The sequence below is a fragment of the Zeugodacus cucurbitae genome, chromosome 3, assembly GCF_028554725.1.
Source record: "Zeugodacus cucurbitae isolate PBARC_wt_2022May chromosome 3, idZeuCucr1.2, whole genome shotgun sequence".
In the NCBI taxonomy this organism is placed as follows: Eukaryota; Metazoa; Arthropoda; class Insecta; order Diptera; family Tephritidae; genus Zeugodacus; species Zeugodacus cucurbitae.
The window spans coordinates 73,325,651-73,341,611 of record NC_071668.1 but is presented as its reverse complement, the minus strand read 5'-3'; the positions used below and the strand labels follow the sequence as shown (position 1 = coordinate 73,341,611).

The following is a 15,961-nucleotide window of genomic DNA, read 5'->3' as shown; positions in this document are numbered from 1 at the left end:
TCTGTATTAGACAGACCTCATGTGACGTCTATCTTAAACCCCTTGACTACTAGCAAGATTCCTCGTTTGACCTCATTTAACACCTACCTCAATTTGAACTCACTTGACTCCTACCTTAACCCACAGAATGACCTCACAGAAATTTTGCTATTTAAACAATTTATATTTGCGATAATTCAACGGCTGGCCTTACTAAAAATAACCACAGAGCATAAAAACTAGATATTTACAAATGTATGTAAGTGTGCTTAAAAAGGTCAAAGGTCCCAAACAGCATAGTAACACCCTTGCGACTGGCAGGCGCAATTGCGTTTTTCCAATTTTATATTCTTGCTCCTTTTTAAATGGACTTTTTAATAATTTTATTTTATACTTTTAATTTTCTTGCTTTTTCTCTGGTACAAGCACCAGCGTCCGTCGCCAACGCGGTGTGTTCACTATTCACTAGCAAAAATAAAAAAAAATGAGTGAAGCATTTTAATTAAAAAATAGCTAAACGCGTAAATTAAAATATAATCTACTACAAATAAAAATACATAATTGAGTAGCGCGGAAAATACCGGCTCCCTGTTGGCCGTGCGCGACAGCGGAAGCGACTACAAATTAATATTGGAGAAAATTAAAAATGTATGCACTTTAAGCTTAAATTCACAGACCAGCAACGATAAAATGGTTTAAAGTTTTAAAAGAGTTAATCAACAGATAGTTTATTCAGTTCTGAACAGCAGTTTGTTCAGTGTTTCGTAATGAGTTTTATAGTGATCATAAGAACATATTGAGACACATCGGATATTATTTAGAGAAGTGGAACCTGTTTTCACAACGGATTGGCCAACTAGAGATAGAAAGATTGGTATGCGCAAATGTTAAATATACCATCAATTTCCACAATTTCTGGTTTTATTATATATCAATCTGAGTCAGAATAGGTATATTGTGAAATCAACGGAATCACTTTGTTCGACGAAAGTGAGTCCTTGCGACCAAAATGTCTATATGTCCACAACATTGACGGATCTTTACTCAAGTTTAACTTGCCTTGACCCTCGAGTATACTTTCCAAGTCCCCTAGCTTGATCTATATGACATACTCCACATTAAGCCTTGAAACCTACATGACTTTCAAAATGTGAACTACCAAATCCCCAAAAATGCAGACAAACTCCGGTCAAAGAGCATTAACCTCGAAACCCCGGACAAAGGTCACTGACCAAATGTGGTTAGCCAAAATCTAAACAAATTATAGATTGAAAGCAAGGTAACTGGTGGTTCGTCGAAAGCGAATCCCCGCGACCAATATATCTACACTTCTCTATTCCGACACAGTAAACAATTTTTGGGACTATTCTTTCCTAGTACCCAAGTTCAAACCTAAATCCCTTCAACCAGAGTTCGTTAAACCTTGATTGTTACAGAATCTCTCTATAGAACGATTTTTTAATAAAAATATGTAGATCGGTACAGAGAATTTCAAATCAATATCACACGAAACTCTATCAAAAATATATCTAGATATATTATCTCTCCCCTCTCTCAGATTTGGAACCATAGCTTCAATATATGACGTTCTGAACCTGATCGAATCAATTTTGGTTGAAGACTACATAATAAATTAAGTGCTTTTGAGAGAATATATATACATATTAGGGCTCTTAAAATTATTCGATTAACCTGAAAACCGATTATTCGAATATCCGGTTTGTAATCGTTCGTACGAATATTAACCGGTTAGTACTATTCGATTAGTCGCAATGTTCCGACTATTCGAATAGTCGTTCTACTGCGGTTATTCGAATAGTTATACTGTCACTATTCGAATAAATGAAAATTGTTTGAAATCCAAGCAGCCTTTGATTTTTGTTTGTTTTTACTTGTGAAAATGTCAGTTGTGCGCATTTTTTCTGTGTTTCACGTTTTAAATCAAAATGAAAATTGAATGAACTTACACTATTCGAATAGTCGACAACGAACGGTCAACCGAATAGTCGGAAATGAGCGATTCATCGAATAGTCGATGACTGACGACTATCCGAAAAGTGCAAACCGAATATTATTACTCGAATAATGCCCTATTCGGTTAATTCGGTTAGTCGATTAGTCGAATACCAAAGTCTAATACATATGAATCTAAATATATATGAATTTCAGTCACCTTAAATTTCACATGGAACTCGCTTCCCAAAGGATCACTTCATCACACAAAACGCAGTTGGGTACCTTGCCGCAGCAACAAAAACAATAGCAACAAATTTGACTTGCAACAACAAATTTTAGAATTTTTGTTTAAAAGCTCGATGCACCTGACAATGGCATGAACAATGACCAACTAACAAAAACAACAATTGACGTAAACAAACAACCGGAAATGTTTGTCATAGCAAGCGGTTAGTGGACGCGGTTACCGCCATTGTGCTGCCAATGACTTTGCAACGCTTATGTAAGTACATGAGTGGACTGGCGAGTGTATTTGTGTGTGTTCGTGTGGCCATTGCACCAGCGCGCCGCTTGGCTTGGTGCATCAAACCATTTTGCTGGCGGAAAGTTAATTTTATTGTTGACGTTCACCTCAAGGGCGGCATTAACACGTGAAATTATGAAAGCCATGAGACGCAACAACACTCCAACATTACATGCTGCACATGCCCAAGCACGTTGGCGCCGAAAATAAACAATGCAGCAATGACAAAAACAACAAAACAGACTTTGCCAGCAGCGGCAGCATAGAATTTCGGTAATGTATTGGCAGACTCTTTTTTTGATTTTTGTGTATTTATTATACTCTCGCAACAACTCTTGCACATAGTATAATAGTTTTGTCCACCCATGCATTATAAATGATGTTCGTTATTCTAGTCTTCTGATGTACATATTTCGTTTTCTATTATTAGATTGCTGCAATAATCAATAGTCTCCCATCAAAGTTCGATATTGTCCACTTTTTCTACGGAATTCATTAACATTTTGAACCCGCTAAAACGTGTCATGCCTCGATTGACCACTAGCATTACCATTACTATATTGACCTATCATGCCCGAATTTTAAACACTTGACCTCCAGGTAGACTTCCCACCTCCCTTAACTTGATCTCCTATGGCCCAACCCATTCTTTATAAACCTGTCCATCCAAACAAACCTACACCACGTGACCTCCAAAATGAGTGTAAGCAACACTCATCCATCGCAACCCTCAAAATGTAAACAGACCCTGTAAAAGGTCTTTGAACTCAACCAAATGTAAATAACAAACCTCGGCCAAAGGGTATTGACCTCGACCAAAATGTAAACAAACCCCTGTCAATACCTTTTGGTCGAAGTCATTGATCTTTGACAGGGGGTTGTTTACCTTTTGGTCGAGGTCAATGGCCTTTGACAGGGGTTTGTTTACCTTTTGGTCGAGGTCATTGACCTTTGACAAAGTTTTGGTTTCCTTTTGGTAGAGTTCAATGACCTTTGACATGGGTTTGTTTACATTTTGGCCGAAGTCAATGACTTTCGGCTTTGACTGAGCTTTGTTTAAATTTTCAGTGGTCACGATAAGTTGATGGGCTAGGCGCTAGTTGTTTGTAATCTATTCAATTCATATTTATTATATCTAATAATACTGCCACCTAAAAGTAACCACAACCATACTTTCATCTTAGAGATTGCGAGAGTATACTCGTATAAAGTTCGGCTGCACACAAAACTAGACCTTATTTACTTGTTTTATTTTGGCGTTAACCACAAAGTTCGAGCGAATATTTTATAGACAACATGCTGGCTAAACAATTCAAAAGCGGCAGGAAATTTCTGTCTACCATAGATTTTGAGGGCGCAGGAACAACATGTTTAGTACACTGCATTTTTGTACTTAACGTTTTTGTTGGGTTTCATGGGAAACAATGCGTGGGCGTTGCCAGACGCAGACGAAATTTAAGCTACAACATAGAGATGCAAAGTCACAGAATTAGGTAACTATTTATTAAAAATCTTAGGAAATTTAATTTTCTAAATATTTTTTCTTTTTATTTTAGAATATTTGCTTAAAATTGTAAGCAATTCATTCGACACGTATTCGGTCGTCATTTGTTGATTTCCTTATATTTAAATAGAAATATGGTAGTTTGTTTAAGTAGTTCATACATTTCAGTTTCCGCTCCCAAATGTATGCTAATACTTTTTTCACTTTCAAATAGGACATTTTGCAGCAAATAAATAAAATTTAGGTAAATAGCAACAAAACTAGAAATATTATTGAAAAGTAGTGAGTAGATTTTGAAATTTCTATATTCAAATAGCAAAATGGTTTGATCGTCGTTTGAATTGATCGCCTAAATGTAGGCAATATTTAGTACACATTTTTTTATAACTTTGATTGGACGTTTATGACACAAAAATCAATAATAAGGTGTACCTTTATTCGGATTTTGGCGAGTTAATTGAATAATTGACCAGAAATTTATATCTTAGAACTTTTAGGCGCTACTAAAAAGAAAAATAAGAGCTTACGTACTTTTTTTTAATTTTACGTAATTAATTTTCGATTCTTAATATATAAAATATTTTATTATATTTTTAAGGTTGAATTTAATTATAATTTTGCGTATGGTATGTTTTTATTCTCCGAGCCACAATATATGACCACAACCAGAATATATGACTCTGCTCTTCCTGTTGGCCGTTGCCTACACTGAGGCTAAAATCCACAATTATTTTCTGTCTAAAAATATGCATTGGAACGGATGTGCCCAAACAACGCCCTTTGCTAAGCGAAGAGCAGAAGCGTGAAGTGTATACATACAGCTGGCATGCAACCGGTAACCAGTGTTGTCCACAAACAAAAAACAAATGCGTTACGCACAATTGCGAGCAAATGTGTGTACATAAGCGACGCTACACCCAGTTAATGCATACACTTTGGCGCAGAGCGGCACACTCAAATTGCGCAGGGCTGCCATGCGTTTTTCCGGCGTAGGAGTTGACAACACGCTGCTTGTTTGGCGTATTATTTTTCATGCAATTTTTTCTCGTTTGCTGTTTTTGTTTTCAAAGCGCTTCCCAGTTCACTTAGCGGCGCACACGCCACGCCAAGAGCTAAGCAAACGCTCCCGTATGCACTTTTTCGTTGCCTATCCACAGGGGCAGGCTATTTGCAAGCGATGTCAAACCATTCCAGATATTTACTTTGCAATTCTCGCTCGCTCGCTCGCTGCGCACTCGTAAGATTAGTTCTTATGGCACATTGTCGCTGTTGTTGTTGTTGTTGTTGTTCCGACTTCCGTCGCACTGCATTCGGACCGATTTGCATTCATTTTTCATATGCCATTTTGCAAGCAGCTTTGGTTGTTGTTGTTGTAGTTTTTTTATTTTAGTGCTTTGTTGCCTGCTTTTGCGCATTTGCTGTGAGATTTATACCGTCATCATAATAAATTCATGTGATTTATCTCGAGGGCAAATGCATGTGAAATGCACAAAAGCCAGCGCAAGCGAGCGCACGCACAACGAAGGCACATTTTGGTCCCTTGTATAGTGCTTGCTTTGCGACAGTTGCCCTATGCCTGCTTAACACTGTCTTACGCACACACATACACATACAGTCATGACAGCAGAAACCCTGCAGTACGGCTGGTATGAATTGGTGCATTGCACTAGTGAATTCTTGTGTTACAAGTAACTAGAGAATTCAAGACAACGAGGTAATGCAGAGAAGCAATAGTACATGAGAGAGATTGAGAGAGAAGAGAGCATGATCTAGAGAACGTTGTGCTTAATTTGTACTCTCAGTAGAATATTACCGACAAATAAGGGTGGGAATGCAATTTTGAGAGATCGAAGCAAAAATAACGCAGAATAATAACGGCAGAGCATCTCGTACAGTAAGTACAAGTTGTAAATAATTATTGGATCATTATAGTATTTACGTACAAGTTGGTCATTGAAAGCATGATTTACTGTTGTAGAAAGAAAGGCATCAGCGTTTTCTTTGTAATTCTGATATTTCATTTTTCGCATAATAGTTGTTCTCTGATTGTACAATTGATCTCGCGTCGCGGGTTCTAATACGTTTATTGTTTATTAAAAGTGTTATTAAAAGGTTAATAATTAAATGAAATAATAGTGAATAAAAACAAAGAAAACATAAATTTTTTATGCAAAAAAATGGATTGCCCTGCACAATGAAAAGAGGTAAGAATTCCAACATTGCTGTATATGGTTTGTTCGAAAGTGTTTGCACATATTTATGAACGCATAAATATCCTTGTATGTACATTTATTTAAATTATTAACACCTTACTTATATGTATACTTGTTTCGAATTATTTTACTCATTTAAGATCAACACCAAATTTTAATGGAACTCTTAGAAATGTGACTTGGGGATATAAGTGCAGTGATATATATGGTATGTAATTTGTAATACAAATTTAATATCAACTACATTTCTTTTTAATTATTTTCTTTCTTTATCACATGTTCAACGAAGTCGCTTTTGAATCCAGCCGAAGTGCACAAAAACTTCTGACTTGACTTCTTCTGACTTGACTGATATTAACCGACCCTGTTGTTCAGATGGTAAATATAATTGTAAACAAAGAAATTTTAAATAAAAAATAATATTGTTAATTATATAAAATTTAAATAAAATTTGTGTTTAATTATGTTTGGAATAAACTAGCTACGTTGAGAGGTAGTGAAGAAAGTGGTGAAATTTAATAGTCGGTAAGTTGTGAAGTAACTAATGATATATAGTCAGTGATATGTGGTGAAGTAGCTAGTGAAATATAGGCGGTGAAATCACTCGTGAATAGTGTTAATCGGTTACCGCCAATGACATCGCCGTGTTAAATTCATGAGTGAATTGCATTGCCGGTATTATGGTGGGTAACCAGTGGTGGTTACCAGTAAGTAGTGAACTCACTAGTGTTTCACTAATGAGCCGAACTGAAGGGAAAGGCTTAAACACACATACACACACTATTATACACGAGTATATATGCGTGTACCCTTGTGGCTTTCGCAACAAACACAGGAATTAGGCAAATATTTTATGCGTTATGTTTTTTTGTGGAATTAGTAATGACAGTCCAAGGCGTTGCATGCCAAAATAATACTGTGAAGCTTAAAAATTATATTCCCTCACTCACACACACATTTGTACAGTTAACTACATACAACACCAAATGAAATTGCCATAAAATGTTACTGTAGCGAAACATTCTTCTTACTTGTAATTTGTTCATTATCACCTTGGTCGGTCTAAAGAAAACGGGGTCACTGGCTTTAATATTTCATTTGCTGCAGACTAAACTATTTGTCTGTGTCAGTTGGTTATATATTTTCACTTTCCATTGCTGAATTTATGCGCCAACTTTAATTAATCAAGCTTTTAGTGTAGTGCAAATTGGTGGCTTTGAACTTAACAGGGCCCGTTTGACTCACAACAAATCATCGATAGGTGCCGCTACAGTCATATCGTTGTCAGAAGCTCATATAATGTCCAATTTGAGTCATATTCGCGATACCTATGTATCGACAAGGGGAAGATAATACCAATCGAATTATTTGAAAAATTTCCGATTTCCGTTTTGATCATATTCAAAATAAAAATTTCTTTCAGATAGCGCTACAATGGAACTTTCATAACTCGAACTTCTATAACTCGAATATCTCCATAACTCGAACACTTGGATTGGCAATAGCGTTTAGAAGCCAAATTTCATACAAATTTCCTTCCCTAACTCGAATTTCTATAACTCGAAGTACTCCATAACTCGAACTTTTGAAGTGGCAATAGAAGGCAACTTTCATATAAATTCCCTTCCATAAATCGAACTTTTTGGTCAGGGCATAATACAAAATTTAAAATTTTACTCTCGAGGCAGAATTTTAAAAGAGTCCCTCTATATCGTATTGAGGAGAATAAAATATGATATTACTGTAATGGATTGCATAAATCATCTAACACAAGGCATGTGATACGTCAAAGTCAAGGCATGTGATACAATAAGTCAAGAGCCAAAGACAAAATTACAGAAAACATCTTTTATCGTATGTCCATAAAAATTTATGCGAAGTAAATAAATAAAACTTTTTGAAGTCTCTCTAACTCGAAGTTTTTTTGTGGATTATGGAGATTCGAGTTAGAGAAGATCCACTGTTATTATTTTTAAATATAATATTAGGTCTTCAACTTTGCTTCCGCCGTTTGCCATTAGATGTCTCTAGAGTCAAGCACTGTTCGATTAAATCGATTTTTTTATATCGATCTTGGACACTTGTGTCAACATTAACCCAACAAAATATTTGTAGAGAACTGTTTGCATCCCAAACTTATTCTCAGCTGAATATGTCACTTTTTGAGCCTAATTCTAGACATTTGCGGGAAATTTTGCTTTTCTTTTTTAATTCCAAGTCGAATGCTTTCGGATACGTACGGTGAGGCTGTCCTAAGTGAAAAAAGCCTTAAATTTACAAAAAAAACGGCGGAAGCAAAGTTGTTGACCAATATATTGTCGAGTCTGCCGATGCTCGATTGAAGTTTATCGTCTAGAAGTACAGATTTTATTAGTTAGTCTATAGGAAGAAATCTCAGTCGATTGGTTGTGACAATTTATTCAAAAAGACAGCAGACACTTGGGGTGCTCAGAGTATATTATTTTTGTGCTCCTACGGGTTGTTTAACATCTAAAATTAATAAAGTTAGATATAGTGTTCATATAAATTGACTAGGAGTCAATTTCGAGAAGTCTCTCTGTCCGTCTATCCCGATGGATTTGCTATTTTATGTATACTTGGATAACAAGCTCTTTGGCACTCTGAGTACCTTTTATGGCATTAGATTATTGCCACGTCCACAAAAGAGCTTAAAAATGGCCAAGCAATTAACCAATCCCTCCTCCTATGTAAGGGTTAACGTCATATACACCAAGTCTCAACTAATATATCTTCTTCTTCTTAGTTCCAATGGTTAATTGACTAAATTAAGCGGGTGTCTGATTTTTTTTTTATTGTTTTGGTTATAGCCTTTTCACACTGCCAAATTAATTGATCAATTAGCTTTAATTGAACAGGCTATTAGATTCGATTAAGAGGGGGTTTTCAAAGCTGGGTGTGGTATGTTAAAAACTAAATTTTGGTTTAAAATTATTCATGCGTTTACATTAATATTCATCCATTCGATATAATACCTTAGGCCAGCGCTTTTTCCATTCGTCGCAACACTTCTCAAACTCGATTTTTCGGATAACCTTTGCTGAAAATCGTATCGTACTTCACAGCCCCATAAAAAAAATGTCAATTAAACTTTTGGAAAATTAAAAATTTAAAAATTCCCGTTAGATTTTTAGGTGTTCAGTTCAATATGGTTTTCCAAATCAAAGCTTGCTATATACATATTTTCGGTTATTATATTTATATTCTCGCAACAAAGTTGCTAAAGTGAGTATTATACTTTTGTTCATTTAACAGTTGTTTGTGTCACTCAGAAATAAAATAGTTAGATATATATATATTAATGATCAGGATGACGAGTGTTGAGTTGAAATCGGGATGTCTGTCCGTCCGTCTGTCCGTGCAAGCGATAACTTGAGTAAAAATTGAGATATCTTAATGAAACTTGCAACACATATTCCTTAGCACTCTGAGGAGTTTGGTATTTAAAATGGGTGAAATCGGTTAATTGCCACGCCCACAAAATGGCGAAAACCGAAAACATATAAAGAGCTATAACTAAGCCTTAAATGAAGCTATTTAAGTAAAATTTGGTATTTAGAATCGCACTATGAAGGGGCATATGCGTATTTTTTTTTTTTTTGGAAAGTGGGCGTGGTCCGTTCTGTCCCCTACAAAGTTTTTTGTACATATCTCGTAAACTACTAAAGCTATATCAAGGAAACTTTCTAGAGTCGTTTCTTTTAGGTACTACCTTAAACATTTCAAAAATGGAGGAAATCAGATAATAACCACCCTCTTCCCATACAAAGGTTATGTTGAAAACTACTAAAAATGCTTAAATTCAGTAAGGAAAACCACCAGAAACCTTAAATTTCATTATAAAGATGGTACAGAAGTGCTGCACTCAAAATGGTGTACAAAATTTTAAATAGGCGTGGTTCCGCCTACTTATGGTTGAAAAACTAACTCGACCAATATCAATGAAACTTGGTTTGTAATATTTTACCAATGGTATTATATTGTGTGTATTTAAAGTAAGCACTAGTGAAGATATCGGAATAGAATTTTGCATAAATACTGCATTTATAGTGTGTCAGCCCCTTTCTAAAAATCGTCGAAATCGGTCCATAAGTTTTCAAGACCCTATATATCGAATATGAGGACCTCGGTACTTCTAACAAAGTTTTTACCGAAAATATAGGGACACCCGAACTTAGCCCTTACTTACTTGTTTGAAATTACAATTTAGTGCGAATTGAAATTTTCAATTTACGATGCTTTTGCAACTTCAAATAGTTGATACTGAACTTTAATGGGTCTGGCAAATGAAATATTGACTTGGCTATCAATTTCGAATAAAATGAAATTACACAAAGTTTCTCATTTCAAAACTTATTTGAAAGTCAACAAAAAAACCCGACCAACAAACACTACTTAAATCACAGCATCATTTTTAGTACAAAAAACTCAGAGACTTTATAGAAAAGCGGTCGCTCGTAATTGCCATATATCAACAAGTAATCACCACATCGTTAAAATGTAACAAATTTTAAACAATGCCGCACAACAACTATAAAATATTGCCAACAATGTGTACAACAAGACCGCACAAATACCAAAACAAGCAGACATTTTGCATGCAAATACACACACACACATATGTACACATACAAACATAAATCCACCAGCAACAATAATTGTAAATTGCAATGTAATTATAAATGAACTACACTGATAAACGATTACGATTACAAAACTGACAAACTGCAAAAGAATTGCGACTAACCAACAACAACAACAGCGATAACAACAAAAGAGACAAACAATGCGACCACACATAATTACCGTTAAACAAATAAGCCAACAAAATCATGAGAATGCAACAAGGGGGGCGAGCTAACAAAACCAACAGCCAAACAACAGTTATTCCGAGCAGCAATCATTGTCAGAAAGAGTGATTAGTGTACTGGCGAGCGGAATTCGGTAGGTCCAAAAGAGGAAGCACTCCTAATGAAGTTGAATGGGGGAGCCAAAACGAGCTTAGATTGCGGATTGTAGTGAGGCAGCTAAAATATTAATGTATGTGTGAGCGATGTACATACAAACATTGTAGGGGAATGACCGTTAGAACTGCAGCACAAAGTCCTCCGTACATTTTATTTTCTTTGCAGCAGCAGAAAGCAGAGGTCATTAATGTTTCGAAAGGAAGGAGGTAGGGGAAATTGTGAGACAGCACTGATTATTTGGAGCAACAATATGCCCATGCATATGTAGACAGTTTGAAATTAAAATTAAATATTTAGTTAACCGAGAGCAATAATGGGCACTCAGGGATAAGATATGATATGTGGTAATTGTAGGTGAGTTAAGACGGTTCCTAAGCATTTTTGGTCACAAATAGTATAACTTTTGTAATTTGAAAACGTTTTGGAAATCTAGCTTGGAGTAGTGTTGGGGATTTTAGAGATTCCACGCGCTGATTCCGTATATACTTGGTCTGGTTTTCCGTAATTTAATAGGATAGGCGACCTATATACTATACAAAAGGTTCTGGATGGGGGTTTCCAACTATTCTTTGATTCTTTGCTACCTGCCTAAATTAGGAAGACCTTATCTTAGTTTTCAAAATCGGTGTTATGAAATAAAGCTATCTTGTACAGTATATATGTATGTATATAAAATGAGCTGTTGAATTTTTCAATCATATATAATGATTTTATGTCTCTTGAAATATATCTGCTTAGCTAACATTATTTAGAGTAATGGGATATATTCATAATCAGAGAAAACGTCAAATCTTAATTATTTGAGTTTTCTACATTTTCCTTAAATTAGCATTTCAACGAGTTTCAGATAGACCCTTAATTGAGCCAATTAGTAAATCGTCTAAACTAATAGAATAATAGCCTTTTTACACAAGAGCTAATTGATCAATTAACCGGCCACTGATCGATTAAAACGCTTATTAAGATCAATTTACCATACAAAATAAAAATCTATATTAATTTTTGATTGAACTTTAATCGACTTGAAAGTCAAATGCAACTCTGCGACAAAGACGTACGATATACGTTTTTTGTCTGCGATTGTCTGGATACTTTGATAAAAAAAAGCTACAGTAGATGTCGCTGCTAAAAATATCAATCAGCTGATGAAATTGACCAACTTCTTATGAAAAGCAAAAACAAAAATGTATAACAGCTGATCGGTTATCGAGTAGCCGGCAGTGTAAAAGGCAAAAAAAGGTTTCTCAATTAAAATTTTGATTGATCAATTAATTTGGCTGTCGAAAAACGCTATAAGACTGTTCCTTAGCATTTCAGTTTCAAGTAGATTGACTTACCTTATAACACATTTTGGAAATCTAAAGTAAACACTGAGCTAGAAACCCCGATTATTTAACTGGAAGGACTAAATAAGGTCTTGAAAAATTTACTCTGGTTTTAATTGATTTAATAAGATTTGGAACTTATACATGTACTAAATAGTGGTTTCCAACTATTATTTCCTAATTTTATAAATTATTAAGGCTTAATTCATTTTTGAAATCAGCGACAAGATTGGTGAATCTCTCAAGCATATATAGAGTGGTTTTCGGTAACTTGAAATGCTATAACTTATTTAAATTTTTCTGATATTAACACTTTAACGGGTTTCAGATAGTCCCTTAATGGACTCAATTAGCAAATCATCTAAACTAATTGAGTAAGGAATAAATTTGCCAATTGACTAAATTAGACGACTGTCTAGCCATATTTAAAACATTTTAGAATAAACTATTTTTAGATTTAAAACGTAGGATTTTACATTCATCAAATTCACAAAGTTCATTCTATGTAAGCAGGGACTTATACCAATTTTAACAGGTCATTAGTGTAATTGATTACAACATACAGGATTTCAATATTCGTACCGTCAGTATATTAAATGTAAGGTTTACTATAGGGCTCTTAAAATTATTCGAATAACATGAAAACCGATTATTCGAATATCCGGTTTGCAATCGTTCGTATGAATATTAACCGATTAATACTATTCGAATAGTCGTTCTACTACGATTACTACGGGTAATTTTTCACCGAAAATATAGGTAAATCTCTCAGATATTTTAATTCAATTCATAGGAAATTTTTTTCTTATAACAGTTTGTCTCTGTCCTAAAAATGGTTAAAATCGGGTCATAACTTCCCCCAGATCCCATATACCCATATCCCATATATATATATATAATTATTGGTAATATAAAATTAATTGAAAACGAGTGAAATCGGTTCAGGAATTACCTCAGTCCCCATATACTATTTATGATGATTTTCGTTATTCTATTGAACTTTATGCAGAATATATGGGTCGAATTGTGTTATCTTTATAAAATTACATCAATAAATTGCGAGAGTGTAAAATGTTCGGTTGCACCCGAACTTAGCCTTCTTGTTTTTAACTAATTTTGTATAGGGTCCCGAGATTTCAAAATAATATACATCCCTACCACCTGAACACAACAGTACAAATGTATCATGTACATTCAACACAGCTCATCACCACCAACAACTCGCGCTTACATTGTTGTAATGTTTATCCTTACATTGTAAATATTATTTTACCCTATAATTGCCAAAAATTTCACAGACAGTTTTGACAATTGTTTACATGGATTATATGAATATTATTGTTGTTGGTAGTTTTTAGTTGTACTATCACAGCAGCAATGACCGTTCATATTTGGTTTATTATTGTTTTGCTTTGAATTAACTTTAGACTCCCGGCTAACTGAGGTGTATATAGTAGAATTTATTAAGCCGATGGGGCCAGTAGCTCGTTCCAGTTTTTTCGCAGTAACTGTTTATTGGTTTTCGTAAATTTTGTAAATAAAATCAGATTACGTTTAATGTAGTTTGGATTTACTATATTTTGCAAACAGTAAGGTGAAGCTGAAGCTAAAGCAATATTGAATGATGTAAGTTATAATAACAGAAAAATATGTGCAGTTATGTGTAGTTTATATGTGTCAGTGATAGTGTATATAGTGATTCAATGCTTTGGAGATTATAAGTTGAATGTATAAAGGATGTTTTTTTAGACACGTGATTATAAATAAGACAGTCGTAGTTGGTCTTGATTTATACTCAGCATTAGTTTTAAGGATTTACTTTAATTTTATATAATAAATTTGTTAAATATACATTGCTCCATAAAGATTTGCAGCAATAGTCACACACAAAAAAGTTCATCATACGCCCCGCTGGCTTACATTTTGCATTGATTATAGAGCTTGCCAAATATTATTTTTTAGAATTAACCTATTTCTTCAGATGTTGTAATTTATTCTTTCAATCTCCATAGCACATTTATTTTCTTTTCGTTAAGATTACGTAATTTAATTGCAATTTGAGTTTATTCGCTAGTGATTTTTGAAAGGTTGAACTTTGCACTTGTGCTTCTTGACTGAGCAGCTGAGCAAAGTCAAAGCGAACTCAGTTTGCCTTTCAATTAAAAATTAAAATATAAGCCAAATTTATGCTTCACAGAAATAAATGTTTAATTATTTCAGTGCAACATACATACCCTGCAGGAAATTTAGGACAACCGTTGATTTTGTAATTTTTTTTTTTAAATATAGAAGTAATAAATTTATATGTTCTATAAAGCACCAAATCACTATTACCGATTTTTTCGACCAGTTTAAATTAAGTTGCTAAGAGAGTATTATAGTTTTGTATACATAACGGTTGTTTGTAACACTCAAAACTAAACGAGGTAGATATTGGGTTATATATACCAAAGTTAACATAGAGACAAGGCGAGTCAAAATCCGAATGTCTGTCCGACCGTCCGTTCGTCTGTGCAAGCTGTAACTTGAGTAAAAATTAAGATATCTTGATGAAACTTGGCACACTTGTTTCTTGGCACCATAGGCTTTCGAAGATGAGAAAAATCCCACGCCCACAAAATGGCGAAAATCGAAAACACATAAAGTGCCATAACTAAGCCGTAAATAAAACTATGGTAATAAAATTTGGTACAAAGGATCGCACTATAAAGGGACATATTAGGATGTGATAAGTTTTGAGGAAGTGGGCGGGGCCCCAAATAGGTTTTTTGTACATATCTCGCAAACCAATATGGCTATATAAACCAAACTTTCTGCAGTCGTTTCTTTTAGCTACTTCTTAATACAGTCCAAAAATGAAAGAAATCTAAATAATAACCACCCTCACCTCCCATACAAAGGTTAGGTTAGGTCAGGGACTAACGACAGATTTCAATGAAATTCGACTGATGACACGTGTGGAAAATGGATGAAATCATTAAACAACTACGACAACTTCCCATATAACTCAATTTTGAATTCCATCTGATTCCTTCACTTTATAAGATATACATAAGGAACCAATGAAGATAGCGAAATAAAAGTTTACACAAATACTGTATATGATCCGTGGTATCACTTGTGAAAAAATTATCGAAATCGGACTATAACTTTTCAATGCCCCGGATATCGAATACGAAGAACTCAGTGCCTTAGGGTAATTTTTCACCGAAAATATCGATAAATCTCTCAGATATCCCAATTTAATTCAGAGGAAATATTTTTCTTCTAATAGTGTGTCTCTGTATCAGAAATGGTTAAAATCAGGTCATAACTTCCCCTAGCTCTCATATAGTTAATTATAGGAGTTTCAAAAATACGATAGGCTTAATAGCTTATAAATCGGTTAATATATGAAATATCTTAGCCAAATTAATTGAGCATATAATCTAAGATATAATGTATGTTGGTGATGAAAATGAGTTTGTTTAATCGGC

The 15,961-nt window shown here is 34.5% G+C and overlaps 1 protein-coding gene across 1 annotated transcript in view; it reads right to left on the bottom strand.

Annotated features, from left to right (window-relative positions):
• Nucleotides 1-280: 280 nt before the first annotated feature.
• The window catches only part of LOC105215924 (uncharacterized), a 41,177-nt gene continuing 25,496 nt past the window's right edge, over nucleotides 281-15,961 (bottom strand). The window contains exon 2 of the mRNA XM_054227995.1: nucleotides 281-444. Within this exon, the coding sequence (XP_054083970.1) occupies nucleotides 368-444 (77 nt within the window). The 3' untranslated portion in view covers nucleotides 281-367. The remainder of the gene's footprint in view (nucleotides 445-15,961) is intronic.